The sequence below is a fragment of the Ornithodoros turicata genome, chromosome 7, assembly GCF_037126465.1.
Source record: "Ornithodoros turicata isolate Travis chromosome 7, ASM3712646v1, whole genome shotgun sequence".
In the NCBI taxonomy this organism is placed as follows: domain Eukaryota; kingdom Metazoa; phylum Arthropoda; class Arachnida; order Ixodida; family Argasidae; genus Ornithodoros; species Ornithodoros turicata.
This window is the reverse complement of record NC_088207.1, coordinates 56,274,509-56,290,464: the sequence shown is the minus strand read 5'-3', so window position 1 is coordinate 56,290,464 and position 15,956 is coordinate 56,274,509. Positions and strand designations below refer to the sequence as shown.

At 48.0% G+C, this 15,956-nt stretch overlaps 1 protein-coding gene across 1 annotated transcript; it reads right to left on the bottom strand.

Annotated features, from left to right (window-relative positions):
- Positions 1-8,213: 8,213 nt before the first annotated feature.
- LOC135401665 (methylosome protein WDR77-like) lies at positions 8,214-15,939 on the bottom strand. The gene is made up of 9 exons (XM_064634185.1): positions 15,685-15,939; positions 14,396-14,575; positions 13,729-13,873; positions 12,966-13,018; positions 12,684-12,751; positions 12,568-12,622; positions 11,297-11,471; positions 11,146-11,223; positions 8,214-8,536 (listed from the first exon to the last, which is right to left on the bottom strand). The coding sequence occupies exons 1-9, from the start codon at positions 15,743-15,745 to the stop codon at positions 8,386-8,388; spliced, it is 966 nt and encodes a 321-aa protein (XP_064490255.1). The 5' UTR covers positions 15,746-15,939; the 3' UTR covers positions 8,214-8,385.
- Between the last annotated feature and the right edge of the window lie 17 nt (positions 15,940-15,956).

Genomic DNA, 15,956 nt, shown 5'->3' with positions numbered 1-15,956 from the left:
TGGGACATCCACCGCTTCTACAAAAATACCAAGGTAAGCATAGGCGTACCGAGAGAGGGGGGCAAGGGTGGCCGTGGCCCCCCTGGAACACCAAGGTCGCTTGTGAAAATCATGTACTCTTTAGTGATAGTCGTAATGATTATTCTCAGACGTCACGATAGGAACCTCTAAATCACCCACAGAGTGCGCAACGTCCGCCTCCAGAAAAAGATGTGGAAGGGGGCGGGGCTTTGCACTCTTGCCCCCCTCCCCTTGAAAAAAAAAATCCTGGGAACGTCCATGAAGGTAAGCTAAAGTACAAAGTATTGTAGAAATTGAGGAAGCAATAACCGGATGAGTCGCGCTATCTAGAGCCTCTATATGCGGCGCTGGGAAGGGGTGCAAATGGTATGGTCGTATACTACTACTATACTGCTGTACTATATTCTAGTAGGTCGTGCTCCCCCCTCATTAGGAATCCAAAGGCGCTGTGGCTGATTCGTTGACCACTCACCACCCCATTTGGAGATAGGCATTGCGCGTTCTGTTGGTAATGCGATGGAACGACTATCGCAGAGGGATCGAGCGTCCTAGTCCGACTTCACTGTGCCGACATTTGTCTTAATATGCTGGAGGAAAACCCGAGGGAAAACACCCAGACAGCACAGCAGGCGCCCGTATTCTAACCCGACTCACCTCCCAGTCTCGGCGCAAAAGTTACAACTCGTCCTGGTTACAAAGTGGTCATTCGCGCGGGTATTTCTACCACGCGTGTTATAGCAGACGACACATCTGCCTACGAGGTTGCACCGCCGCAAGGTGTCTAAACGTCGCGCGGGTATTTCTACCCACGACCTACTAGATTATAACGACCATGTAACAATCAGAAACCCCTATGAAGAGCCTGTCCGCACGATCCGCCAGGGGCGCTACTCATCGGCACGCCACGATTGGACGATGGAAATTTGAATTCTGAACGCGCAGAAGCGTATGTACGACTACCGTAGCAGACGACAGCGATAGCTCCTATGAAAACGCGCAGAATGATGATGATAATCAACCTTAGAACGAAACATCTGTGGAACGTCCACCGCTTGTACAGAAATACTAAGATAAGCTGAAGTACAAAGTATTGTAGAAGTTGAGGAAGCAATAACTGGGACGATGGGAAGCGCCACCGCTAGCTTCCAAAAATGCGGCGCTGGGAAGGGGCACGCACGACGTGGTCGTTATAATCTAGTAGGTCGATCGTGTTTCTACCACGCGGATTATAGCAGACGACACGTCTGCCTACGAGGTTGCACCGCCGCCAGGTGTGTAAACGTTGCACAAAAAGAACTGTAACGTCCGAGACGCTCCGCAACAAATCACGGAATTGCTTCCGGGCCGATCCGTCGTATCGCGAAAGGAACCTTGTATACGTTGCAGCAGGAAGCTACGTTTTGTAAATGGATAACGAAGGCCATCGGGCCTGTTAGTGAGTTCTGGACGAACTCCAGTGAAAGCGGACACCCACACTTGTATCCTTGGACTTATCTCAGGGACCTTTAAGATGACGCCAGGAGGGCTTGCCAGCGTAGCCCCTTCTGATCAGAACGTATATGTGGAGGCTGAAATAATTGCTTCATGCCCAAAGGACACGTGTAGCGAGATTTGCCTTTCTCTTTTAACTGTTTCGGTAAACATGATTACTATGGTCACGATTCTAGGCTCTCTCAGAAACAACGTCATAACTGTCGTCACTGACAAGTTATCACACGTAAGGTTTCACTTTCACTGTCCTATAGGTTGCGCCTTCTTCGGATCATCCTGGCTCCTGTTTCGTAGCATGTTGCCAGTTTGGTTGCGCACCGGACCACGGGATCTCCATCATGATTGGATAGTTGAAACTTGAAGCTTGAACAGGCAAGGAGTAAGCACACTGACATAGCAGACGACAGCAACGATACCGCTCACGTCAAAGCGTGATGACGGCAACTGAAAGCGTTCCCAATCGTTCATGAATCGAGGTTTGAGATAAGGAAGGGAATTATCTTGTCCCAGTGGGCACCAGTGACGTAATCAGAGGTACCACTTCGTGAGGGTGGTGCACCTCCCGAACCCCCCCCCCCCCTCCAAGTGGTACCTTTAGCACTGGGAGAGTGAAAGGAGGGTGAAATCCTCCTCCCCCATGTAAATTCCAAATAGAACTTCTCCCCGGTCTCGAGACATATTTTTCTGGCGACGCCACAATCCACCATCCTGTGGAATAATTATATTTAAAATATTCATTTTACCACGATCGCCAGTATAATGAATGCAAGAAAGTCGGGAGGCTGACGAAAAGTTGCATGTATGTTGCAAGTATGTTTTATCTAATGTTTACAGGCAAGCCTTCTATCTTGAGATCCGTTCCGAAGACTTGGCCTTGGCCGAGAGAGATAGAAGGTAATATGTATAGTAGGTAGTCCTTTCTCAATCGGCGCGCGTAAACCTTATGGCGAATTCGCGTGGTCATTTCCTGGCAGATTTCTTTTCTTTCTTTCTTTTATTGCCAGATTCCGAGCAACTACGTTCGCTTGGTTAAGACCACTATGTCGTTCCAGCCTCAGAACATCAGTTCTCTCACTATATCTACTAGATCATAACGATCATGTCACATGTACTCCTCCCCAGCGCCGCATTTGGAAGCTAGCGGTGGACTCATCGAACCGGTTATTGCTTCCTAAGCCCGAAGACTCCTGGAATAACTTCCAATGACCATGCATCTCGGCCTCCAGTTCGACATTGGTGGCGGTTCTCGAAACAAAGTCCAACACGTGTTTCCAAAGTGGGGGCCATGGTCCCCAAACCGAATATTTATAACTATTTATAATTTTTATAACTCAAACCCAATTATATTTTTCAGTCTAATGCAAACCAAATCGCTCCGCTGTAGGGTGACGGCAGTGAAGTCGGAGCGAACAAATAAACGTCGTGTGAGCATTATCTATCCACATGGCGATAAGCAAATTGGCCAATAAGGTTACTTTTCCAAAAAGGATCGTAGTTGTCACGCGACGTAAAGCCACAAATTATCGTTATACAAAAAAAAAAAAAAAAAATGGAAGAGCACAAAACATAGCAGACGACACGGACTTGAGCGCGTCCGTGTCGTCTGCTGCGTTTTGTGTTCATCCCTTCTCGGTGTCGTCTGCTGTGATTTGTACTCTTCCCTTTTGGAATGTGAACCCATACCAACACTTGAGTTGCGGTGAGGTAGGACGAGATACAAACGAAGACGACCGGTGCGGTCTTGCAAATTTACGAAAGCGGTCTTCCTTATTTGTGTCGCGTTCCTACCTCACCGCAACCACTCAAGGATGTTCCAACCTGCACACCTATACTTACAAGTCCATACCAACACGCCCGTCTTTCAAATATCACTAGATGGTTCACCAAGTTTGATTGCGTCGAGTGACAACAACGAAACAAAGAGGAGAACTGGGCCTGTTGGGCCTGCATAATTTTAAAGCGCTACAGGGACAAGAAGGTACCTCTCTTCGTCCTGGTCCCTGTAGCGCTTTAAAATTACGAACGAAACAAAGTTTTTGAGACCTAGAGTGAGGGGATCTCTTCGATCCGTTGCACATTTCATCTACGCCCATGGTGCTTGGCTCATAACAGGAGAACAGCCTCATTCTGGTCGTTCATTGGAGATTCTACTCGCTTCACAGTTTCATAGGTGGTGCTGTGTACCGGAAGAGCTACAGGCGACGAACGCATTGGTTGGTGAAGCGCCTATGTATCTCGGAGCTTATACTCGTCGCCACTTTTATGAGATAAACATTTTTTCCCACTTATGTTAACCCATTGTAAGGACAGGAGGTGCAAAAACAACTGTCTTATCTCCAGACGCTATAACTGGAGGTGTGTACAAAACTCTCGAAGCCCCAACTGATAAGGCCTCTCTTCTTGAGCTTTTGTGCGAGTAGTGTTTTTTACATTATGCGCCAGTATAAGGTCATTGTTGTGCGATTCGGTCTTTGCGGTGTCATCTACACAAAGAAGCAACGCACACATCCAGACGCCAGTCAAGAAGCCAACAACCTATTGCAAGCTTATGCTGCAAGGCCACGCACAACGTTGGCAGGAACTATACGCGTCTGCTAAGAAATAAAAATAAATAAGTAAAAACTCTGTCACACATTTACGAGGCAACATGGTGATCACCAGCCAGTCGAGATCACATTTCGGGAATGCTTCAGCCGCGCGGCTTCAGCGAATCAACTTGAGAAATGGCCTACAGTTCTGAGGGGCCTATAAGCCCCCGCCCCCACCCCCACCGCTACGCCCTGGTACGCTGATAATTTTATATCTGCTTTAACGGAATACATCAAATAGTTTTAAAGCGATCTTATGTTGGTCTCATTTTCTTGCGTTTGCATCACGTAGAGTGCTGCACTGCTGATAACGTAACAGTGCTTGACTTGGTGTATATGTATCTTATGTATATATTTTATTATATAATATATTTTATTATCATAAAACAAATAAATAAAATCGGTCCTGGATGTGTACTCCTTCCAGCTGCCCAGTCCATGCACTGCTCATAGTCACACTTAGAGTTCGGAACCCGGGAACTCGACATCCCGAGATTTCGGCATAATTCCATGTAGTACCTAAAAGCACCGAAACGCACCGATGTACCGAAAACCAGCGAAAAAGTACACCGCTCGCGCGTTTCGTAAACTTTTATGAGGGCAACCACCGAATGCTGTTGTTCGTTGTTAAGAAAGTCGAAATTTATTAACCCGAAATCCCGGGATTTCGGGATAATAAATTTTCGGCCTTTTCGGCGGCTCCAGAAGTCAACGGCCCGTACCCGCATGCGGTACAGACGTGCTCAAAACGCCTGCGGAGTGCTTGCTGCTCAGCAGCCGCTACCGCATGCGGGCTCTGCGTGTCTCAAGATATCGGCCCGCAGGACGACGCTGTCAACGTGCTGCCGACTGCGTGGGGAGCTGGAAGAAAACAAAAGCATGTGACGCAGTCTCCGTTGACCACCTGATTCGCCGATGATGCGCGGCTAAAAACCTTGCATTGCGCAGTCGAGGGAAAGCGGAACGCAGAGGCGGCTTGTCCCGCAACGCGGCAAGAATTTTCCGCCCTGCATACGCGTTACCGCACGCATTTGCCGCATGTGGGTACGCGGGAAAGATGCGAAAAGTGTCACTGATTTTAGCTGCCGCCTACGTACAAGTCTTCTCGTGCACTACTAATCACGGGAAATGTTCTGGAGCACTGCCAGAAGATATTCCGCAGAAAACGAGAACAGACGCATCCCAACGGAAAATCGATATTCCGGCATGGTGCGAAAGCCCAATATAATACGCCGCGTAACTTTTGCCCCGCGAGCAGTCGTTGCATGTGCTTCCGAGACGCCCCCCCCCCCCCCTCATCGAGGCTAAAGAAGGCCTGCTCGCAACTACATGTGACGTGTCGTCAGTAGTCCCTCCGCTCACGAGCAGCAGCAAAGCAGCCGTAGCCATGGAAGCGGTGGTGGTGGTGATGGTGAAAGGGCTTGCCGTTGTCGGCCTCACGTAAGTGGGCAACGTCACGACTGACGCCTTGGGGAAATGTGCGTCCTGGGCCGACTTCTAAGGGAACTGTGCCGACATATGTCTGAAAGCGACTGAGGAAAACCCAGGAAAAACCCCAGACAGCACAGCCGGCACCGGGATTCGAACCCGGGTACCTCCCAGTGGAAGCCATGGAAGCTAAACGGCTTCAGCTGCTCGGGCAGCCACTCGTAGACAAAAGCGTTGCGTTTGAAATCGTGTGCGACGATCAGAAAGTAAATTGTTCGTCAGAGGGACAGCGAAAAACGCTTCCTCGTTTTTCTTTTTATTCTTTAATTTTTGTTTCCTGACGCAGCAGGTTACAGATGCGATGCGGTCCTGATGCGTTCTTGGAAACAATGATATGATCGATCGTAGTTCGACTAGTTCGAAAAGCTGTTGGGTGTAACGCACCCCCATCACTATACGTGTTTCTATTTGATGACATAGCGATTATTTTCTGTGCCACCTACAGCGCTTGGTGTATCCAATGCAATTTGTATGCAATGCATGTATGCATGCAATGTATGCAATGCAATGTTGCGATTGCTTCACGATTCACCTAGTATTGCGTTAGACGGAACAGGAAAAGCGCTGTTGGGCGCAGGGTAAGTTACTGGAAACGGAAGCTGTTACGAACCCTATGTCCGCGGGAAACAAAAATATTTTCGTTTCAATTATCAACTGAAACGAAATCCAAAATCGGCAACGATAACGGTATCGCTATAAGCGGAGCAACCCTCGATGGACGCATAGCGAATTCCCGTCATTATTTTAGAACGAAGGTGGGCAGCCTATCTTTAGTTCAAGACACAACCGTCGCTAGAGATGTGGCGCCCTCTCGAATGTCGTCTGCTACTGGCTGAAAACAAATGCACGTGCGGAGGCGCCGAGGTTTCGTTTTCGTGTCTTTCGTTCCAGCGTCCTGCGTGTGTTCGCTTTTTGAGTATCCAACTTAGGTTTCGAGGCCGCTTTCTGCTGCTTCTGTCTGTACGAAGTTTGAGTGTCCGTCGTTTGATGTATGCAGCACGACCCTGGAGCCCGCCGTGCCATTCCATGCCAGAGCAATGAGCTATATGCGCCACTGTTTTGATAAGATGCATGCACTTCTTGAGCGTATAGTGCAGCCATACTGCATTAAAGCTGTTCGTTGTTATTGGATCCTTTCCCTACATTTTTAATGCCGAAACCCGGGAAGCGTAGCCTCACTCATTGACGGAAGGACTCCAGGAAGGAAAAAGTGGTAGTATAGTGGTAGTGTTCCGGAACGAGAACGGCGCATGCGCTGTGCGTTATTATTTAACTGCTGTGCCTCGAAAACTGTGGATGACATAACGCTACTGAGAAAGTTCCTATGCTGAAAAGTAAAAAGGTTTTTTCCTACAAATGCAATAACCGCGGATGTACGGTATAACCAGTATATCCGCGCGAATGTGGACACTGCAAATCTTATCCGCGCTTATCTCATCCTGTCTGTATCTTTGTAGAGCACCAGGCTTGCTGAGCTCAAGTTCGTGGGTTCGATCCCGGCAATGTCGGGGAGGTAAACATTGCTTCCAGCGCCGTGTGTCGGAGATTTCCGGCGTACGTCAAAACAACCCCCAGGTGGTCGAAATTATCCGCAGTCCTATACCCTGTAGCACGTGCACCATGTCGCCACACTGGGCAGAAAAACCTTACGCGTAACATCACGGCACCATTATTTTTTTCCAGCATCGCTATAAACGGAATCTGATAAACCTCTAGGCTGCACAGCCTGTGGTGGGATTCGATCCCGCTATCTCCCAGTTCTAAGCATGACTATACAGTCCCGCGTGGGTCGGGATTGTTTTACTCTCATTCGACCCGTACATTATTTTCAAAATCCATCCGCACCTGACCCACGACAAGAAGAAAGACCGGAGTGAGTACTTCCCAAGGAAGGTTTGTTGTGCCCGTTTACAACGTTCGACACCGTGTGTTCACACGGGCGACATTCCCGCAGAAGCGGAAGATGCGAAAAGCGCCATAGCTTTCCGTTGTCACGCGAGCGCGAGCTCTCAACGTCGTGTCTTCACGTACACTGCTAACCGTGAAGAATATCCTGCTACACAGCGACAAGATATTCCGTAGCAGACGACAGGAAAACACGCTGACGGTGTCGTCTGCGAAGTGTCGTCTGCTAAATACGCAGTACGCCACGTACTCCCCCATCGTGTGAATGCTCAACGTAACACGGGGCAGAACTTCGGCCCTGTGAACAGTGCTTTGGTTTTCTCTTCCACTAGAATATTCCGTGAGGATGTCGCTCGTGTGAATACACGGACAGAATACGTAAGGAAACAACTTCTATATTCCTCGTTTCGGACCCGTGCTGGTATTAAAAAATGACACGCAGTACTTTTATCTTCACAAAAGTAGTGGCTTTTATCCATTCAGCCTGTCCTGGTACAGTGAAACCTCTCCTTCTGCACACCTCTCCTAGACGGACACCTCCCTATATAGCGGACAGCTCACTTTCCCCCTGCGAGCATTAATGCTCTTACTTCGATATGTACCTCTCGTGTACAGACCCCCCCCCCCCCCAATATACCATCAGCGGACAAGAATCCTGGTCTCATGGCTGTCTACATACTGGAGAGGCTTCACTGTCATAGCAATGATAACATGATGCAGTCAAGGTTGACACAGTATTCACTTCGAGAGTGGATATCTCAAAAGTTATAAGCTCGACAAACACTACAAAATAAAACAGTGACAGCACGTATCTCAGTCATGTTCACTTTCGTGCACTGCACACTGAGCGTGAAAAAAAAATTGGTCCGTCGTTAGCAGCATCCAAGACGAGTCACTGGGCATCCCCCTGGCCATTGGTGTCCATGGGGGAAGAAGGCACATGTTCTCGAACTTGTCTGTCCCATCCGCAGCTCCAGAGGTGGTTTGAAGACGGTTCCCAAGAGAGGCCTCGCACAAAATGTTTGTGACCCTCACTACTGTAGCTGCAAGGGGAAAACCGAGTGTTAAAGTTCCGCACACCTCATCGATGCTCGAGGTAATCTGGAATTTTTATTTTGCGCTACACGCGACCACCAAGCCCCATCCGCGATCAACCTGTTCAGATAGGTTACCGAGAAAAATTGAGTGAGCCCGTGAGAACTGGAGGGTATATAGATCTGGCTGGCTGGCAGGCGCAGAGGCGCGCGGCAACCATGGGCACTTCTTTCTCCTCTTCGCGTATTGACGCGGACCTCAACCGAAGGGCAACCTCCATGGAGCGAATTTTTTTGCAACGAAGTTCGCGCGGCAGACTGCCACGCGAGTTCCACCGACATTTGTTCGCCGCCACCAGCTCCATGGTACGAAAAACCAGCGGACGGCGCCGGGAAGTCATGCTGTGATGTCACTGTTGCCAGACTATAAGGTGAAATCTTAGTGAAATCAGTTGCTCGAAAAAAAAATGCATTTAATGTCACAAATTTTGCAACTACATCCAACAAATGTCTGAAAAGATGCGCCCAGTAACGTACCGAAAGGCATATTCACTACTGCGAAAGGAAAACATGTTTCTTGGCAGAGAATGCCTCACGTTCTAGCGATGCAGTTGGCGAAACAAGGAGCAGACGACAGCATCCAGTTGCAAGAAGAGGACGATGACGATGATTCACGAGAGCAGACGGCCACGTGCAGACGATCTGGCGTAGATTCGTAGCGGAAGAGCACTTTGATTGGTTCATCTGCAGTTGACGCTTTCGGAATCGCGGACGCTGGGCGAAAATATCTAGCATGGGCAGATCGGCGGCGGACGCTCACATTTTTGACGCCTTGCGCAGGGCGTCCGACGCTGAGCGAAGTTCGCAGCCTTTTCGCTGTACACTCGCTCCATGGAGGTTGCCCTTTACACCGCTCCGCGTCTGAGTGGGGGAGTGATGTGGTGGCCCGTGGACGACGACGTGCCCCTTGCTGTCGCACGACTCTGCGCCTGGCAGCCAGTTCTACCGGCACCGCTGTCGTGACGTCGGCCTGACGATAAACAGCCGAGCCCACTCGCAAACGGCGATTTCTGGAGGGTTACTTGCGAGGCATTGGCGGTGCTGCGACGCTTGGCTTTCGGAGCCCCTAGCGGCGTTATTTGTCAACAACAAGAACATAGGTGAGGGACGGCTAAGGCAGTGGTTTACCCAGAATTTCAGTCCCTGGGGGTGTGTCACACTGCCCCACCCCCATCGCCCTCTGGGTGAAGCCTACGCCCGTATCGCCGAGGCACTGAGCAATTCTGGAGTGCGCTGACCGAAACGCTAAAGTGAGATCGACATTGTCGTGTGTCAGTGGCACTATCTCCTTTCACTAAGGGGTCCTTCAAAGCTATAGAGGACCTCTACTTCAAAGGAGTTCTAGCCTGCCCGTGTGCCAGGGGTATAAGAAAGCGTGGTATCTGATTCACACCGAAAGGATTTGCACTACCGTATTGAAAACCCAAAGCGAAATAGTGGAGCAGTTTGGCTGCTATTTGATGAAATACATGACTAGAGCATACGCCAGATGTTGAGAGTATGCCGGAATTCCCTCTCTGGAAAAAGGCAAAAAAAAAAAAAACGTCATTCCCTACACCACCAATCAGAGCACAACCTTGAAGAAAGGGATGCCGCGGCGGTGCGGGCGTCTTGACAGCGCCCCTCTCCTCTGAACGAGGCCCTCTCACTCCTCCTGTTAGGGAATGACGTCACGATGTTGATGACTGACGTCATGTGCCAAGCAGCGCTGATCTTTAAAATTCGTCTATTTAGTCAAAGCACTTTTCGGACGAAAAAATTTGCCGAATAGATCGTCGGCCGATGCCGAACATGGTGGTATCAGTTTCATGGATGCGACCATCCCTTTAAGCAGAGCCGTAGCGACGGGGGGTGCGAGAGGGGCAGTCGCCCCTGGCGCCCCCGACAGAGAGGGCGCCGAATGGCAGGCCTTGGCACACAGAGCGGGAATGAGGAGAATTTGAATTTACGGTCTCGGCAGTGCAAAATTGCCTTTTCTTTTCTTTGATCACAGATCTTCCGGCGGTAACGGGAGAGGGATGCTCCCGATTTGCCGTGCCCCGGGCGCAAACTCGCCTCGCTACGGCTCTGCCTTTAAAGGGAGACTTCGCGAGGATTCCAAAAAAAAATAGGTGAGCATCATACTGAACACGGACCTCCCCGTCGATACCGAATACAACATTCGCATTTATTATGCGCGAGTAATATAATTCATAACTGATGAAAATAGCAAACCGAAACCAAAATGCCAAGAGCAGAAAACAGAGCTCCATGCTACGGCGGTTCGTCCTGAGGAGCACCAGGCAACGTCACCAAGCACTGTCGTCTGCTTCCAAACCTGCATTCTCTCTCCCTTGCTGAATGCCGGATGACATCAGCAGTACGCCGCTTTCAGCGCCCTCTTGCTTCACAGCGGCGAAGCGCTCGCTTCGTATTAATTTGAGTAAAATCTCGGCGGTTTTGGACCGAGATGTTTCGTACGCGTGTTCCTGACAGAAAGATTACAGATACGCCGCAGCCTTTGTGGTGACTTTGTTGCGGAGTCCCTCTTCAACCGAGACACGCAAAAAAAGACTCACATTGGATTTCCATCTTGCTTGGAGACGTCCGCGACGCAGACCTTAGTCTCGTCCGCGCAGGAGGCCAACCACGTGGGACTGGAAAGTAAAAAGCGTGCCAGTTGCGTCCGGGCACGCACGCACGCACGGACACACAAAAAACGAGGTTCACCTGGTGGGGGAGAAGCAGAGCCTGTGGATGCGACGTTCGTGTCGAGAGAACACGGCGGTGTCGCGACAGCCGCGGATGTCCCGCAGGGATATTTCCCCGGACTCGTACCCTATGGCGAAAGTCGTGGCGCTCGCGGGTTGCCAGGCAACCGTGGTAGGAACGCAGCTGCACTTGCCTGCGAATACGTGCACGCGCGTGGGTGGAAATGTCGCGCTGCCGTCAAAGCCTTTGAGCACACTACAGTTAACTTTCCTTTTTTTTTTTTTCGTTACCAAGACCCGAGAGTAGGGGAAAAGAAATAAATGCGCGTTAAAAAGAGAAAAAGAAATATTAGAACATATATTACAAATAAATAAATATGCGTAAAAATAAATTAACATATATATGTACAAGTTTCAGGTCTCTCCCTCTCTTGAGACTTGTGTATGTGCCTTTTTATTTATTTTCCCCGGTCTAAGGTTTTCGTTGCAGCTGTCTGCTACCAGCTTGCTCACTTTTTATCTATTTTATCACATTATTATTATTACTACTAGTAGTAGTATATGTTCTAGCCTCCATCGATGGGGGGAACAAGCAACAAAGGCCTCTACGTGTGGCTCGATGAATTGCTCGGTTAATTCAATTTAATGAAGCTAAGGGGTCTTGCACCCTCCACATTTACCCAACCACATTCAGCAGATGGAGCCTAACACTCTGCCGACAGACATAGTCACTGGAACCCAGAAAGTACTGCAACCGTACTTTCCGGTGGCTTTTGACTAATGGTCCTCACAGAGATGGACTCAAAATTTTTGACAAAAAACTTTTGATGGGACGAAAACTGTTTGGATGTATTGATTTTAAGGACAATAGTATTATTTGGTGCTAATATAAAGAGATTGCGACTCACACTCCATGCAGTTATTATGAACATGAAGGAAATAAAGCAGCCAAGGGCGTTGTATGAATGTAACTTACACAATTTCTTTAGATTTAATACGATTAACTGCGATTGTAATTAATCCGATGTGTCGTAATAAAACTGCAGGGAACATGCTATTGGTGACGAAAGTCTGGCATCATCTACAGGCTTTCCCGGCAATTTTAATCCAAGTGGCAGCTAAATTAATCCATGCCCCATAAAGTTTGCATGGCACGTGGATTAATTTAGCTGGCACTTGGATTAAAATCGCCAGGGAAACCTGTAGTATTTCAATTTATGCAGACACAAATATGGGTATACCACCCCGTTGATATGCAACACCTCGTAAGGCATAGGAGGGAAGTCTTACCCAAGGCAACCGCAGGCCTGGGAAGCCTCATGTCCCAGGAACATACCCTGCCGTCCTTACAAAAGAGAATAGGTTATTTTTTTTTGCTTCACCGCTTCACGGGCATCCTGGCTCACCTCACTGCAGGACAGGAACACATTGGGGTCGGTAGAAAACTCCACTTTAGAGACGGTTCCACTGTGCGCTGAAATAAACGAGCTCGCACGTGGAGCCACAACTTGCAAAAACTCCAAAGCGCCCCTGCTGCAGCAATCTTAACAGAGACACTGCATCCTAGGACATTGTTGGCTCACGTGCTTCCCTCTAGTGGAATTATTCTATATCGCTTAACATGCTCAAAATATTTAGAAGGCATATAGGAAAGGCTCCCTGTCATGGTCAAAGAGGCTCCTACTTACCAGGTGCATAGGTGTAAGTACATATCATTGTTGTCATGTCCCAAACCTTGATGCTGCAACGATAATGGTAAAACATATATATTGCCGTAACCTATAGATATTCACAGATCGTAGGTTCCCTTGGAATAGGTGATGCTTTGGGTACCGAGCACAAACTGTGCACCGGGATTAGAGCCCTACGTTTCCACGAGTCGGTGATTCCGCGAAATTTGCGTTGTTTTTGTTTTTTTGCGGAATATTCTATATACTATTACAGAATTATGTTAGGATTTCAGTCGATCTGCAACATTTTTGTGGGAGAAACTTGATCAAGCCTTAGTGAAACCAGGAGAAACTTACATGCATGTAATGCAGTCTCGTCTACGTAGCCAATGTAGCCGGTCAATGCAGCAGCTTACAACGCTGATTGATCTATGATGTACATTCTTCAAATAAGGTGTATATCGTCCCTTCTTTTATATCAGTTCTTTTTTCTTGTGTTGCTCTGAACTGCCCTTTTTTTTTATATGTATCACCGCTGATTGCCATCTTTTTGCAATTTATATTTGTTAATGCTATTACTGATAAACGATAGTAATAACTGATCAACGTTGATGCTATACCGGTCGCTGCTGTTTCGAACCATATTCAACTATGTTATTTTTTTTTACGTACGTTACCTGTCCATCCCCCGTGTAATGTTTGTCAGAGCCCTTGGGGTATTTAGGAATAAATAAATAACCAATAATATTACGGAAAGTTATTCCCCCAAAAGCGACAATACCTCATGTCTCGTGAAGAGGTGGCCAGCCAGGCACCGTTGGGACTCAGCGAAATGGAAGTAATGCCATCGTCGTGTTCACAGGCATAAAATCTTGTCTCAAATACGCTCGGGGACTCTCCGATCAGGTACAACAACTCAACGGCACCTGCAGCCCAGAACAGTTCACCGTCATGACACGGCGAATTTCCTTGGACGGGTCTTCTCATAATGGGATCCAATAATTATGTATAATATAGCTCGGGCCTGACTCTTTCGGGTTTTATTTTTGGCCAAATTCGGGGGGTAAATATCGGGTGATATTTTTAATTTGAAAATTTGGGTGTATTCCGGTTAAACCCCGTTACGGCACATTCTGTCGTCAGGAATTCGGGTGTATTCGGGTGATTTTTTTTTGTTTAATAAAAATTTGTCTTAACATGGAACTAATGTTTAGCAATGTTATCAAACTTTATTTTAATGCACGCTTATGAGTGTGCCACGCGACCCGGATGTTTTCGGGTAGATTCGGGTTAAACCCGAATTTTACGGATTTCGTTCGGGGGGTAAATATCGGGCGGATACGGGTTTAACCCTAAAAAGTCAGGCCCTAAATATAGTGAGCGTCAGATTCTCGAAGCTGATCATCAACTTTTCGGGAGCTCCCATCAACCTCACCGTAGTTACTCACCACAGTCCAGTCCCAGAAGGAACCTAGTAGACGAACATACGGCTACGTCGGCTACCCCGGCGTCTGTGGCTACGGCAGAGACGACTCTGTCGGGGACGTCTGCCGCGGACTTGAAGCTCCAGACGGATCCCTCCCACTGTCTGCCAGTGAGATTGTTGCTGGCTAGCACTACGCTGCCATCTGAAATGAGTTGAACTACAGTCAAACTCCTTTATAGCGAACACCTTTTTAACGAAAATACCACTACAGCAAATTTTTTTGCAGTCCCGCTGGAGCCCTATAGGTCCAATAATAGACATCCTTTTTAACGAAAATACGTTTACTGCGAATTTTTTTTGCTGTCCCCTGAGTTTCGTTGTAAAGGAGTTTGACTGTATCAGGATAAAGGTTTCATGACGCCACTGCAACGCGTTGAAAAAAAAATCGAAAAACAGAAACAGAAAAATAAAAACAGAAACAAACCGAAAAACAGATCGCAGGGTTCGTACAGATAATTTGAGAAATTTTTCTTGGGTTTTCAGGATAAGGGTTTCATGATGCCACTGCAACGCGCCGAAAAAAAAAAAATCGAAAAACAGAAACAGAAAAATAAAAACAGAAACAAACCGAACAACAGATCGCAGGGTTCGTACAGATAATTTGAGAAATTTTTCTAGGGTTTTCGAGGACCCACGCACAAACTTTTATACAGTGGCTGTAGGCGGTATTAGGCTACAAGCGGTACTGTAGGTGGTATTAGACGCGCTCAGAGCGCTCAGTGTGGCCACAGGAAGCGCAGCACGCGTTTAGTCCGATAGGTGAACACATTTATGCGGAATAGATAGTCCAGGAAGGAGACGGAAGTTGTTAGGAAGCAACAGTTATCGCGAAGAAATACTCCCAGAATTCAACGTTTTTTTTTTAAGATGGCTCCAAACTCATAGGTTTCCAAGGCCTTGAAATATGGTCTTTCAGGTTCGTGGGTTTTCGAGGGTTCCAAATACCTGCGCGAACCCCGGAACGTGAAAATGTTCTCGTCTGGCGTATAATGCAGTGACGCTGATACATGTAAATTTTATGTGAAGCTAGATTCGTGGTCAACTTCGTCTTTGTGCATTCTTCAGAGGAAACCAGCACTCAGTTTCGTCTTGCCGCAACAATGCTCATGTATCAAAATGCCCTTATCCCTCCGATTCATTTTAATGTGTTCAATCAGCTCTAACCCGGACCAATTGATGTCACTCTCGATAAAACGGCAATCATCCGAAACAGTGAGTTCACGTTGCGCGCGGCAAGAAAAAGTAGCGAACCATCGCAATGTTGGAGCACGTCGATGTCATCGTGCAAGGTTGTGGGAAGAACAGTGGCCATGTCTCGATGCGGTCAGCTATCCAAACCTGTGAGCGGCGGCCTGTGGACGGCAGTGTATCGTGCAGCTCGTCAATACCGTCAATACCATGAGCATGCGTCCGCAATACACTCGTAATAATCCGTTCTATGAGATCATCAGATCAATTCAATGCGGTGCCCACACCAGGTCACGTGACGCAATGATGCCAATGACGGAGCTGCTTCCAGTGAA